Source organism: Coregonus lavaretus (assembly GCF_964263955.1).
Source record: "Coregonus lavaretus genome assembly, contig: HAP1_SCAFFOLD_492, whole genome shotgun sequence".
NCBI classification, from domain to species: domain Eukaryota; kingdom Metazoa; phylum Chordata; class Actinopteri; order Salmoniformes; family Salmonidae; genus Coregonus; species Coregonus lavaretus.
Genome location: NW_028163836.1, coordinates 241,650 through 255,317, shown reverse-complemented (window position 1 = coordinate 255,317; position 13,668 = coordinate 241,650). Strand labels below are relative to the sequence as shown.

The 13,668-nt window shown below is 40.4% G+C and overlaps 1 protein-coding gene across 1 annotated transcript in view; it reads right to left on the bottom strand.

Annotated features, from left to right (window-relative positions):
* Positions 1-12,730, bottom strand: part of LOC311117732 (NACHT, LRR and PYD domains-containing protein 6-like) — a 62,278-nt gene extending 49,548 nt beyond the window's left edge. The window contains exons 1-6 of the mRNA XM_084192654.1: positions 12,618-12,730; positions 6,091-6,234; positions 5,149-5,382; positions 1,302-1,418; positions 958-1,042; positions 601-829 (exon numbers count right to left, since the gene is read on the bottom strand). Of these exons, the coding sequence (XP_084048780.1) occupies positions 601-829; positions 958-1,042; positions 1,302-1,418; positions 5,149-5,382; positions 6,091-6,218 (793 nt within the window). The 5' untranslated portion in view covers positions 6,219-6,234; positions 12,618-12,730. The remainder of the gene's footprint in view (positions 1-600; positions 830-957; positions 1,043-1,301; positions 1,419-5,148; positions 5,383-6,090; positions 6,235-12,617) is intronic.
* Positions 12,731-13,668: the final 938 nt, after the last annotated feature.

Here is a 13,668-nt window from a genome sequence, read left to right as displayed (position 1 = left end):
CTGACTGTATAAATGATTTCATAATGCATTACAGACTGGTGTGACTGATTATAGGATTATTGGTTCTCTCTCTCTATCTCTAAATTAATCACCACAACACATCCCTGCTGTCAAGGTCGAGGTAAGGAGTAGACCAAGGCGCAGCGTGATGAACAAACATGACTTTAATTAGTTAAAGCACGAAACAAAACAAAACACGACTCGTGACGTCCACGGTATCAATGACCGAACACGGAACAAAAACCCACAACCACAAAGGGAAAACATACAGTTTAAATATGGCTCCCAATCAGAGACATCCAGCCAACAGCTGACACTCGTTGCCTCTGATTGGGAGTCACTCAGGCAAACATAGAATACAACAAACTAGAATGAACACCAACATAGAAATACACACATAGAAATGAACACACCCTGGCTCAACATAATGAGTCCCAGAGCCAGGGTGTGACACCTGCTGCTACTTGATGAGGTCACTAGGTGTTGTGTTAAGGCTGCTACAATATCATTGAGTTACACAGCTACTTTAGCTGTACTTTAGCTGTAGCTTTTAAATGTTTGTTCTAAAACAGCATTCAACATGAGGCAGACAGCTCTTACTTTTCTCCAGTGTGTCAGCAAGCTCCTTCTGGTTCATCTTCCTCAGGACGTGCAGTGTGATCTTCAGAGCCCCCTCTCTGGCACTGCTCTCCTGCTTCTCATCTTCAGCATCCACCACTTCCTTATCCTGCTTCTGACTCTCAAAGCCTTCTGGGAGTTCTGGACTAAGAATCCTCTTGAACATCTTCAGCTCCTTCTTCACAAATGTTATAATATTCTCTTCAAGCAACTGAAATAAATAAAGTAAATAAGTTAAGCAAGAGAAGAAATGCTTTCTCATTAACACATTAATGAATGATTGACAGATCAACTTTACTTGAGGTAAACAAAAACAATGTACATAACAGGACCACATACACTGAATATGGAGGCCAGGTCTGTTTGATGACTCTGGGAAGACTGACCACTGAGAATCTCTGACTCTGATCTCTCCTGTTGGTTTCTGTGGACAAAACATGAGATTACATTTCCTTATCCAGGGAGTGCACACACACACACACACACACACACACACACACACACACACACACAGGGAGGGAATGTTGTGTTTGTTTAAAATTGTTTCAGGACTATGAAAATGGAAAAAAGTATTAGCCTATGGATTATGAAAACAACAAAAATAAATGGGAAAATGGGAGAGGAGAAATGACTAGAGACAGTGTTGTTTAACTCACTGACCATGACCCATGAGTTCTTCTTACCTTTGTTCAGTAGAAAAGTTTCCCTCTCTGAAGTATATAGGAGGTTCCATAGACTTGTCACTCTTCATGGACACACAGCTGGGTACAGGGGAGGCTGGTCTCTCCTGCTTGATTGGACTTCAACACAACAGAGACAAACATTACGTCTCTCATCTACTCTGAGATCAGATGGGGAAACAATAGTTTCATTCCAAAACGCTATATATCCATTTTCAGAAATGTTCGTAATGTAGATTTTATTGTTTAAAGAAATTATGAAATGATGGGTTCCCGAGTGGCGGGCACAATTGGCCCAGCGTCGTCCGGGATTGGCCGGTGTAGGCCGTCATTGTAAATAAGAATTTGTTCTTAACTGACTTGCCTAGTTAAATAAAGGTTAAATAAAAATTAATAAATGAAAGAGATAGGTGTTTTTTCACTTTCCAATCATGGCATGCGATTGTTCAATGACAGACATGTATTTGTTTAAAATCTATCACTTGATGGTTTCATTTCAGAGAGACAAATAATCATGTTTTGTGCAAAATGTTATATATCTGCCTCACTCTCAGAGAAATAAGAAGTACTAATAGATTTTACAAAGTAATAATATATATCTGCCTCACTCTCAGAGAAATAATTAGTACTACTAGGTTTTACACAGTAATAATATATATATCTGCCTCACTCTCAGAGAAATAAGTAGTACTGCTACGTTTTACACAGTAATAATGTATATCTTCCTCACTCTCAGAGAAATAAGTAGTACTGCTAGGTTTTACACAGTCAAATGTGGCCGACCGGCTCGATTCGATCTTATGTAGCAACATTTGAAATGGTGTTTTTTTACATTGGATAAAAGTAGAGACTCAGCTAGAAAAAGGTATATCATACACTACAGTTGAGGAACAATGGGAAAGTAATTCTGCTTTGAAAGATGCTATTTTATGTCAATCATATTGCTGCTTGTAGCCTATAACTGATGCTTCGTGGTCTTATGCTGCTTTCTATTGGAAATATTTAGCAATTAAAAGTTATTAATTCACGTACAGACATTGGTGAGGCAGCTGAGAAATAAAGTGTATTTTTCTAGTTAATTCCTTAGATCAGTCTCAAACCTGCCCCACCTATCCCACGCCAATTGCTAGACTTTCACATAGAGGTTACTAGGGACCCAGTTCAAACCACATTTGAAAAATAAATCTAATGTTTCTTGTTTATCAAGTGTTCTGTCTTGCAATTATACATATAATAAAATAACAATAAAAAGCAAAATGCGTAGACAGGTTTTGATTAACAAAATAATACAAATGCTATTTAGTGCTATAATTGTATTTACTAACATAATATTATTACTAAAATAGTTTCTAAAAATGTTCTACCTTACCCTACCCTAGAATTATGATTAGGGGTTAGGGTTAAGGCTAAAATAGGTTATAAGTACGGTAAGAGTTTCTGTATAGCACTTTGTGACATCTGCTGGTGTAAAAAGGGCTTTATAAATACATTTGATTGATTGTTAGGGTTTATGAGGCAAAAAACAGTATGGGTTTATAGCTCTCTTGCTCCACCCTGTGGCCGTCTGTGGGTACTACATAACTAATTCACGACACCTGCTAGGCTCATAATCTGAGGTAGCAACTGCTTCAGATCTACAAATCAGTGCGCTAGACCACCCGATTAGACAACAATCACCCCGTTATACCCATTTGGTTTGCAACTCAGTGAACCTGCGCACCATTCGCTCAATTCGATGCCTACAAACGAAGATTTCGATGCATATCAAATTACCCAGCAGCCATATAGATACAACAAGTCATCAAAAAAATGGTCTTCTGGCTGTTCTAATTGGCCACATCTTGAAAAATAGGACAGGGACATGCGTTTTATTTAGATTGTACACTTTTTTCTTAAAACAAATATGGTTAACCATAACCAGAAAATGTTTAATGTTTGATGGCAATGCGCCAGCCATCGCCTCACAACGTGTACTCAGGTATGCGCGAGCACACCAAGTAGCCGTAACCTTGTTAATAATAAGTTACCTGAGGTAAACCTACAGGGTTAACGCTCACCAAGTAGCCGTAACCTTGTTAATATCAGTTACCTGAGGTAAACCTACAGGGTTAACGCAGGCAGGTCTCATTGATAACAATAGTGAAGCTGGCATTGTGACGCAGAACAATGGGCTGGGAATAGAACGTTCTTAAGGCGAGTCGGTGTCACGGAGCTCAATAGAACTAATAGGAGCTGGTAGGGTGAAAAATGACCTAACATAAGGCCTGCTGTTTCGAGATTACTTCATAACCAGGGACAGAAGGTAATATTATGAAACTGGGCTCCATGGCGGATGCAATTAACAACTTTATCAGAAAAAAACGTTGTAAAAAATTTCGCTTGATGCGCAACGAAAATAATATTCAAAACTTTGGTCCTTGGACACAGAGGGGTTAAACACGAAAGTTACCGTCCATCTAGTGAAGAGAGGAGAACCGGACAGAGGGAGCGTAGGTACCCAGCATCCGTCAACGAGAGAGGGAGAAGCCCTCCACGGTATTTAACAGGTGGAAGAAACAACCAGGGAGCTCCATCGGTCCACAAGAAATGCAGGCAGCCGGTGATGATGTAGTGGTAGCTAGGATAACTAGGATGCTGCTGGTAGAGTAGCTAGCTTAGCTAGCTGTACCGACTAGCTTGGCTAGCTAGCAGGTCGTTCGCCTGTCCCTCGTCTCGAGGATGATGACGAATCCGGTGAACCACACAATTAAACAAGAATAGCGAGTGAAAAGGATCTGGCTACACTCATACTGTCACTGACCATTATGCAAAAAAGCAAATTGAACAATAAACTTCGGTGTCTCAACACTGTAACGAACTCCGTCGTTGTTCCCCAACATCACCTCAGACCACTCAGCGCGTAACTGGACAATATGCTTGGCGCCAAACCGTACGTGGACGCGGACAGTTCTGTACGGGGACGCGGACAGTTCCAGAACGCGGACATGAGCAGAGACACACAATAAACTAAACCCAGTCTTTACAGTGGCTTACATTAGTAATATTCATTTATTTATTTGTATATGTATAACAAATATTCTATGTTTTTTTATAACAATATTTTGAGATTTGGGCCCATATCCACAAAGTGTCTCAGAGTAGAACATTGGTCGTATAAGTGCTGAGAATAAAAACATTTTACTCTTATGGGTATAAATTAAAGCTATGCATGAAGCCTCTAGTCCCACCTAGTCGGCAGATATTTAGAACACCTCATGAGCTGTCCTAACCAGTTAAGAGTTAACAGCAGGTGTCTTGATAATACTATAGAATAATGCAGCAAGTCAGTTGGGCATGGCTATAAATAATAATAATAATAATATGCCATTTAGCAATAAATTGGGCAATTGAAGGCATCTAGGGCGAAATATGTGTTAGATGAAAGTGAACATTGTATGCAACGTTGTAGGCATCATTATTGGCAAGGGAATTGATGCCTACGATGCCAAAGCTATTTAGAGTTGTTAAACGGGTGTGAAGAGTATGTTGGTATAATGGTAATATTGTCAAAATTCCGCTTCTAACAACCATCAGAATTGGTTAAAGAAATATGCATTCCATTATATTAGTCAATAATGAAGAGTAGGCAAAGTGGTCGTGTTGTGAAAATTCTATCAAATGTCTTCCATTGCAACGAGTCCAGTCAGGGTGCTGCAGAACCCCTGCAGTACCTCCGCTGACCCCGGATTGAGAACTCCTGATTTAGCAGATACTCTAATCCAGAGTGATTTACAGTAAGTGCATTCATCTTAAGATAGCTATTTATTTTGTAAATAAAATGAATACATTCTTCATAAAATTGTCATCTCACCTCTTAGCTTTGGTGTCATGTTCCCCAGAGAGACTCATTTTAGAGGCAGGGCCCCACTCCTCTCTCTCCCCAGAAAGACTCATTTTAGAGGCAGGGCCCCCCTCCTCTCTCTCCCCAGAGAGACTCATTTTAGAGGCAGGGCCCCCCTCCTCTCTCTCCCCAGAGAGACTCATTTTAGAGACAGGGCCCCTCTCCTCTCTCTCCCCAGAGAGACTCATTTTAGACCACTGACCCCTAAACAGAGATGCAGCATGTTGGTTGTGGTTACCACAGTAACTAATCAGAGATGCAGCATGTTGGTTGTGGTTACCACAGTAACGAAACAGAGATGCAGCATGTTGGTTGTGGTTACCACAGTAACAACTCATTCTAGAATGTCCATTGTTCTCTTTTACTTTACTTTCTTTTTACTTTTCTCTTTTTTACATTTGAAATTTGAAAATGAATTTTCCCACACAGCTGGAAATGTATTCAATGTTTAAAAAGGCTTCTAAAGTTTATAATTTCCACTTCAAAATGTCAGACTTATTTTGCTATAATGAAAAATGAATCAACCCCTACAAAAAATGTCCATTAATTATAATCCACATAATAATTCACATTTCCTGTTGCTGCAGGATTATTTTCCTGCTGAGAGAAACTGGGTCAAATTAAGATATGGCATCTGTAAGTGCATTCATCTTACGATAGCTAGGTGAGACAACCACATATCACAGTCATATATACAGGATATAAACATTTTATTCTAGCTAAACAATGGAAATGTAGTGTTTTGAAAACAACAACAAAAAAATGCATACACATTTAAAATCTATGAATTAAAAATCTGAGAAAAGTAATATTAGTAATAAATTATATTTAAAAAAAACACAAATGTGATTTTTTGGGGGAAATAGCATTTGGAAATAAACATGATAAATTCTTCATAAATTGTCATCTCACCTCTTAGCTTTGGTGTCATGTTCCCCAGAGAGACTCATTTTAGAGGCAGGGCCCCCCTCCTCTCTCTCCCCAGAGAGACTCATTTTAGAGGCAGGGCCCCCCTCCTCTCTCTCCCCAGAGAGACTCATTTTAGACCACTGACCCCTAAACAGAGATGCAGCATGTTGGTTGTGGTGAACACAGTGACAACTAATTCTAGAATGTCCATTGTTCTCTTTTACTCATGATCTCTTAGAAATAAAACATTTACTAACAGACACATCCAAACAGTCGGGTGATTTAATTTAATCAAATCAAATCAAATCAAATCAAATTTTATTGGTCACATGCGCCGAATACAACAGGTGCAGACATTACAGTGAAATGCTTACTTACAGCCCTTAACCAACAGTGCATTTATTTTAAACAAAAAAAATAGTAAGAATAAAAACAACAACAAAAAAAGTGTTGAGAAAAAAAGAGCAGAAGTAAAATAAAGTGACAGTAGGGAGGCTATATATACAGTAAAATAAAGTGACAGTAGGGAGGCTATATATACAGGGGGGTACCGTTGCAGAGTCAATGTGCGGGGGCACCGGCTAGTTGAGGTAGCTGAGGTAATATGTACATGTGGGTAGAGTTAAAGTGACTATGCATAAATACTTAACAGAGTAGCAGCAGCGCAAAAAGGATGGGGTGGGGGGGCAGTGCAAATAGTCCGGGTAGCCATGATTAGCTGTTCACATGAACATTGTTACGTTCCTCAACGGCTCGGGGCGGCAGGTAGCTTAGTGGTTAAGAGCGTTGTGCCAGTAACCGAAAGGTCGCTGGTTCTAATCCCCGAGCCGACTAGGTGAAAAATCTGTCGATGTGCCCTTGAGCAAGGCACTTAACCCTAATTGCTCCTGTAAGTCGCTCTGGATAAGAGCGTCTGCTAAATGACTAAAATGTAAATGTAAATGTAAGAAAGAAAACATTGTCTCTCAAACAGTAGAAGGAACTAACAAAGAGTCACTAACAACAACCAAAACGAAACAGGTGGTTTTAGGAGGGGTTCTGAAAGACACTCATGGGGGTGTCAAATAGTGATGGGAATCAGAGGCTTTCTGAACGCTTTGGGGCTTTCAACAAATTTTGAAGAAAACGCAATGGATAGATTTGAGGACTAATAAACAACATTTAGTTAGTTATGTTTTCAAAAACGATGCATCTGTGGTATTATTTAGGATACTAAATACAGAAGATTATCATAGGTTACACTAAATAAAACACATTATTTAAACAACAATGGGAAATCCCAATTCCCGTCCCTACCTGCTGAGCTCCCATTCAGGGGCTACAAACTGGAAGACATCAAACTAAATGTGTAAATAAGGTGTCCAGTAGAGGTCAGTGTTTGAAAGAGACTTTACATCTAAAAAAAAAAGCACTGGCACCAGGGAGAAATCAGTGAGATCTCTCGCATTTTGTGAGGCCGGTTGGACGTACTGCCAAATTCTCTAAAACGACATTGGAGGCAGCTTATGGTAGAGAAATTAACATTCAATTATCTGGCAACAGCTCTGGTGGACATTCCTGCTGTCAGGATGCCAATGGCACGCTCCCTCAAAACCTGAGACATCTGTGGCATTGTGTTGTGTGAGAAAACTGCACATTTTCGAGTGGCCTTTTATTGTCCCCAGCACAAGGTGTACCTGTGTAATGATCATGCTGTTTAATCAGCTTCTTGATATTCCACCCCTGTCTGGTGGATGGATTATCTTGGCAACTGATAAATGCTCACTAACAGGGATGTTAACAAATTTGTTCACAAAATTGGAGAGAAATAAGCTTTTTGTGCGAATGGAACATTTCTGGGATCTTTTATTTCAGCTCATGAAACATGAGACCAACACTTTACATGTTGCGTTTATATTTTTGTTCAGTATAGATAAAAACACAAAGCTTCCAGCAGAGGTCAGTGCTCTTCTGACAGCTGTCAGATGGTAGTGTGATGTCCGAAGCTTCGACCGTCATCATCACGTAGTATTGTTACTTTGATACAAGCATTGATACGTTGTGTCCAATCAGTAGTGCTTTGAAAACTGCAACGGTGCATCAGACCTCCGGTTTTAATCGTCCAATCCCTAGTGTCCACTGAATGTTGACTAGCAACAAGAAAGTGGTACCTAAAAGACTCCCACCATGAGTGCCCATTGAAGTGGCTCCAGACGAGGACATCTGAAATAAAAACCCTCCAACTTACAATATGGAGTAAAAAAACAAGTGGAGCAAACCAAACCAAACCAGACCAAACCAGACCAAACCAGACCAAACCAAACCAGACCAAACCAGACCAAACCAGACCAAACCAGACCAAACCAAACCAGACCACACCAGACCACACCAAACCAGACCAAACCAAACCACACCAGACCAAACCAGACCAAACCAAACCACACCAAACCAGACCAAACCAGACCAAACCAGACCAAACCATACCAGACCAAACCAGACCAAACCAAACCAAACCAAACCAAACCAGACCAAACCAGACCAAACCAGGCCTAACCAGACCACAACATACCAGACCAAACCAGACCAAACCAAACCAGACCAAACCAAACCAAACCAAACCAAACCAAACCAGACCAAACCAGACCACACCAAACCAGACCAAACCAGACCAAACCAAACCAACCAAACCAGACCAGACCAAACCAGACCAAACCAGACCAAACCAGACCAAACCAGACCAAACCAAACCAAACCAAACCAAACCAAACCAGACCAAACCAGACCAAACCAGGCCTAACCAGACCACAACATACCAGACCAAACCAGACCAAACCAGACCAAACCAAACCAAACCAAACCAAACCAGACCAAACCAGACCAAACCAGATCACACCAAACCAGACCAAACCAGACCAAACCAAACCAACCAAACCAGACCAGACCAAACCAGACCAAACCAGACCAAACCAGACCAAACCAGACCAAACCAGACCAAACCAAACCAAACCAGAACAAAACAAACCAAACCAGACCAAACCAAACCAACCAAACCAGACCAGACCAAACCAGACCAAACCAGACCAAACCAGACCAAACCAGACTAAACCAGACCAAACCAAACCAGACCAAACCAGACCAAACCAGACCAAACCAAACCAAACCAGACCAAACCCTGGGAGATACAAGACAGAAAGACTTTGTTCATCAACTTAAAGAAGCAGAGCTACAAAGAGGTGCCAGTCTTCTAACATCTCTAAGGCCAACCAGAACTCTGGGCCAGCTGCTCTTCAATATCACATAACAGATGGAACCCTTCTGACTAAAGAGATGACAAGCCAGCACAGGCATAAGCATACTGTGTATTGAGGTGGCGCCAAGAGGTGCGGCCAACGTGCTAACGTCCAACCTCAAAATATAAATGGAAATACCAAAGCCTGTAACAACATGTAGTCGTGACTGATATTTTTCACCTCATCTCCCTGTTTGTTTAGGTAGTTATAAACAGTGCAGCAACACAAGGCCACATTCCTCTCAGCCCTTCCACTCTCTCAGGCTAATGTGTATTTATTAAAAGTAGACTATTTCTTTCAATCTGTTCTTTTCTAAACGTATCTGAGAATGTAGACAGAAGGGCTAAAACAGGCATGATTGATCTGAGGGGAAATCATTGATACATTCAGAAAGTATTTTTGCAACAAGTAGGATATTTATATTATGTAAAGTAGGCTAGGTTATAATATATAACAGAGGTTTGATAGTGATATGCAGATGGAGGTATATACCTCAGCTATAGCCTACATATCCTAGATGACCAGCCTAAACCTGTTTAGATCAGTTCCCATAACGTTACAGGCCTACCAGTAGCAGGACAGAGCATGTAGCCTAGGCATGAGCAATATGTGTATGTGTTATTTCATAGTTTTGATGTCTTCACTATTATTCTACAATGTAGAAAACAGTAAAAATAAAGAAAAATCCTGGAATGAGTAGGTGTGTCCAAACTTTTGACTGGTACTGTACTTCAGATGTAGCCTACATATCCTAGATGACCAGCCTAAACCTGTTCAGATCAGTTCCCGTAACGTTATAACAGTAACAGTAGCAGGAGCCTAGTCCTGATACAGATGGAGGTCTATACCTCAGCTATAGCCTACATATCCTAGATGACCAGCCTAAACCTGTTCATATCAGTTCACATAGGCTATCAGTAGCAGGATTGATCACCTACAAATCGGTTTTAAGTCCAAATAACAGGGCATGTAGCCTAGGCCAAATATTTTCACAACATTTCCTAAAGAGACCACCTGGGCCCGGTTTCCCAAAAGCACCTGAAGGCTAAGTTAATCGGTAGAACCTTTGTAGGAGTATTGTTAAATCTCCAAGCTGTTTCCCAAAACCATTGTTTCTTTATTTTTTACTATTTTCTACATTGTAGAATAATAGTGAAGACATCAAAACTATGAAATAACACATATGGAATCATGTAGTAACCAAAAAAGTGTTAAACAAATCAAAATATATGTTATATTTGAGTTTCTTTAAATAGCCACACTTTGCCTTGATGACAGCTTTGCACACTATTGGCATTCTCTCAACCAGCTTCACCTGGAATGCTTTTCCAACAGTCTTGAAGGAGTTCCCACATATGCTGAGCACTTGTTGGCTGCTTTGCCTTCACTCTGCGGTCCGACTCATCCCAAACCTTCTCAATTCGGTTGAGGTCAGGGAATTGTTGAGGCCAGGTCATCTGATGCAGCACTCCATCACTCTCCTTCTTGGTAAAATAGCCCTTATAATATATAATATACACAGCCTGGAGGTGTGTTGGGTAATTGTCCTGCTGAAAAACCAATGATAGTCCCACTAAGCCCAAACCAGATGGGATGGCGTATCGCTGCAGAATGCAGTGGTAGCCATGCTGATTAAGTGTGCCTTGAATTCTAAATAAATCACAGTATCACCAGCAAAGCACCACCACACCATAACACCTCCTCCTCCATCCTTTACTGTGGGAAATACACATGCAGAGACCCACACCGCGTCTCACAAAGACACAGCGGTTGGAACCATAAATCTCAAATTTGGACTCCAGACCAAAGGACAAATTTGCACCGTTCTAAAGTCCATTGCTCACGTTTCTTGGCCCAAGCAAGTCTCTTCTTATTATTGGTGTCCTTTAGTGGTGGTTTCTTTGCAGCAATTCGACCATGAAGGCCTGATTCGCACAGTCTCCTCTGAACAGTTGATGTTGAGATGTGTCTGTTACTTGAACTCTGTGAAGCATTTATTTGGGCTGCAATTTCTGGCTGGTAACTCTAATGAACGTATCCTCTGCAGCAGAGGTAACTCTGAGTCTTCCATTCCTGTTGTGGTCCTAATGAGAGCCAGTTTCATCATAGCGCTTGATGGTTTTTGCGACTGCACTTGAAGAAACTCTCAAAGTTCTTGAAATGTTCCATATTGACTGACCTTTATGACTTAAAATAATGATGGACTGTCATTTCTTTTTGCTTTTTTGAGCTGTTCTTGCTGTAATATGGACTTGGTCTTTTACCAAATAGGGCTATCTTCTGTATACCCCCCTACCTTGTCACAACACAACTGATTGGCTCAAACGCATTAAGAAGGAAAGAAATTCCACAAATTAACTTTTAAGAAGGCACACCTGTTAATTGAAATGCAATCCAGGTGACTACCTCATGAAGCTGGTTGAGAGAATGCCAAGAGTGTGCAAAGCTGTCATCAAGGCAAAGGGTGGCTATTTTAAGAATCTCTAATATAAAATAGATTTTGATTTGTTTAACACTTTTTTGGTTACTACATGATTCCATATGTGTTATTTTATAGTTTTAATGTCTTCACTAATATTCTACAACGTAAAAATTAGTAAAAATAAAGAAAAACCCTTGAATGAGTAGGTGTGTCCAAACGATGTCGGGAAGATTATGATATCAATAGTGTAGAAAACAGCGGGCAGGGCGGTAAACCCAGGTCACTGGCGAAAAAAGGCAAAAACACCCTACGCATCGCAGAAATGGGAATTGTAACCTGACTCACACTGTCCCCTACAAAAGTCCTGTGCTTCGAGTACTCAGACCCCTCACATGTCCGGGCCATAAATTCTGACGGCCTCACAGACACCATACTACTTCTGACACCAATGTAGCAAACAGCGGGGCAGGGAAGCGAACCCAGGTTGCATGTGTAAAAGGCAAACATCCTACACATCGCACCATTGGTGCCAATTGGGTTACTTGGTTGGAATTGTGACGTGGCTCATTTAGCGAGGATCACTACAATATAGTAGAATTATGATAAAATTACATTTATCATATCAAATGTTAAATGTAGAACTATAATATATACACATATTGAATTTGACTTGCCCATGTTCAGTTAGCGCCATTTTGTATGATTAAACTGACACGTAACTGTGTCAGTAGAAGTCGACTGTTAGGTCTGAGTGTTTTACTTCCATTCACTGTACTAAAATTACACCATACATTTAATTTCTCTACACACTTTATAATAATCCCTGGAAAGATTCTTACCTTGTAGCCTGAATTCACAAACAGAACATGTCAAGTCATTGAGATATTTTCAGTTCTGCTGAAAGAGCACCTTCCTGATGACTAGCACTCTGTGTATTCTTATGGGTGAAGTCTGATCTGGAATGTGAAGCTAACTGAAATCTAGATAAGCTTTGAAAAAACAGTATATCTAGCTGGCATCATAGTCCACCCCTCAGGCTAAGTTCAGGTTACAGCATGAGGCAGACATCAACAGCCGAGTTGTAGGCTACAACCTGGGTCGTATTCATTAGTTTACACCGCAGCCAACAGTTTTAAAATGTTGCATAAACAGTTTACTCCAAACGCTGTACAACGTGACCTAAACGGTTTCTGTTGCCAAACGTTTTGCTACGGTGGGCACTAATGAACACACAGCCTTTCCACAATATTTATTTGTCTCTCTTTCACACAACATGCCTTCCTGAGTGAAAAGAGCTAACAGTAGATTAGAAAGATAAAATGTTAGTTGCTTGTTGTGTTTTAAGCCTGTTTTGAGAAGACAAGTCTATAGACCTATGATACAGTACACTCTTAGAAAAAAGAGTTCCAAAAGGGTCCTCTGGCTGTCCCCACAGGAGAACGCTTTTGGGTTCCAGGTAAAACCCTTCTGGCTTCCATGTAGAACCCTCTGTGGAAAGGATTCTTCATAGAACAAAAAAGGGTTCTACCTAGTACCAAAAAGGGTTCTACTAAGGGTGCTCCTATGGGGACAGCCAAAGAACCCTTTTAGATTCTAGATAGTGTAGGAGCGATCACCCTGGGGCACACAGATGGAAACCGAACGAATTCACCCCACGCATCTAATTTATATCGAAAACATTTTAAGCAGTGTAGGCCTATTATAACACTGTCCACAAAACATATCATCAACTATATTAATACACATAACAATATCATCAACTATATGAATACACATAACAATATCATCAACTATATTGATACACATAACAATATCATCAACTATATTAATTCACATAACAATATCATCAACTGCATTAATACACATAACAATATCATCAACTATATGAAT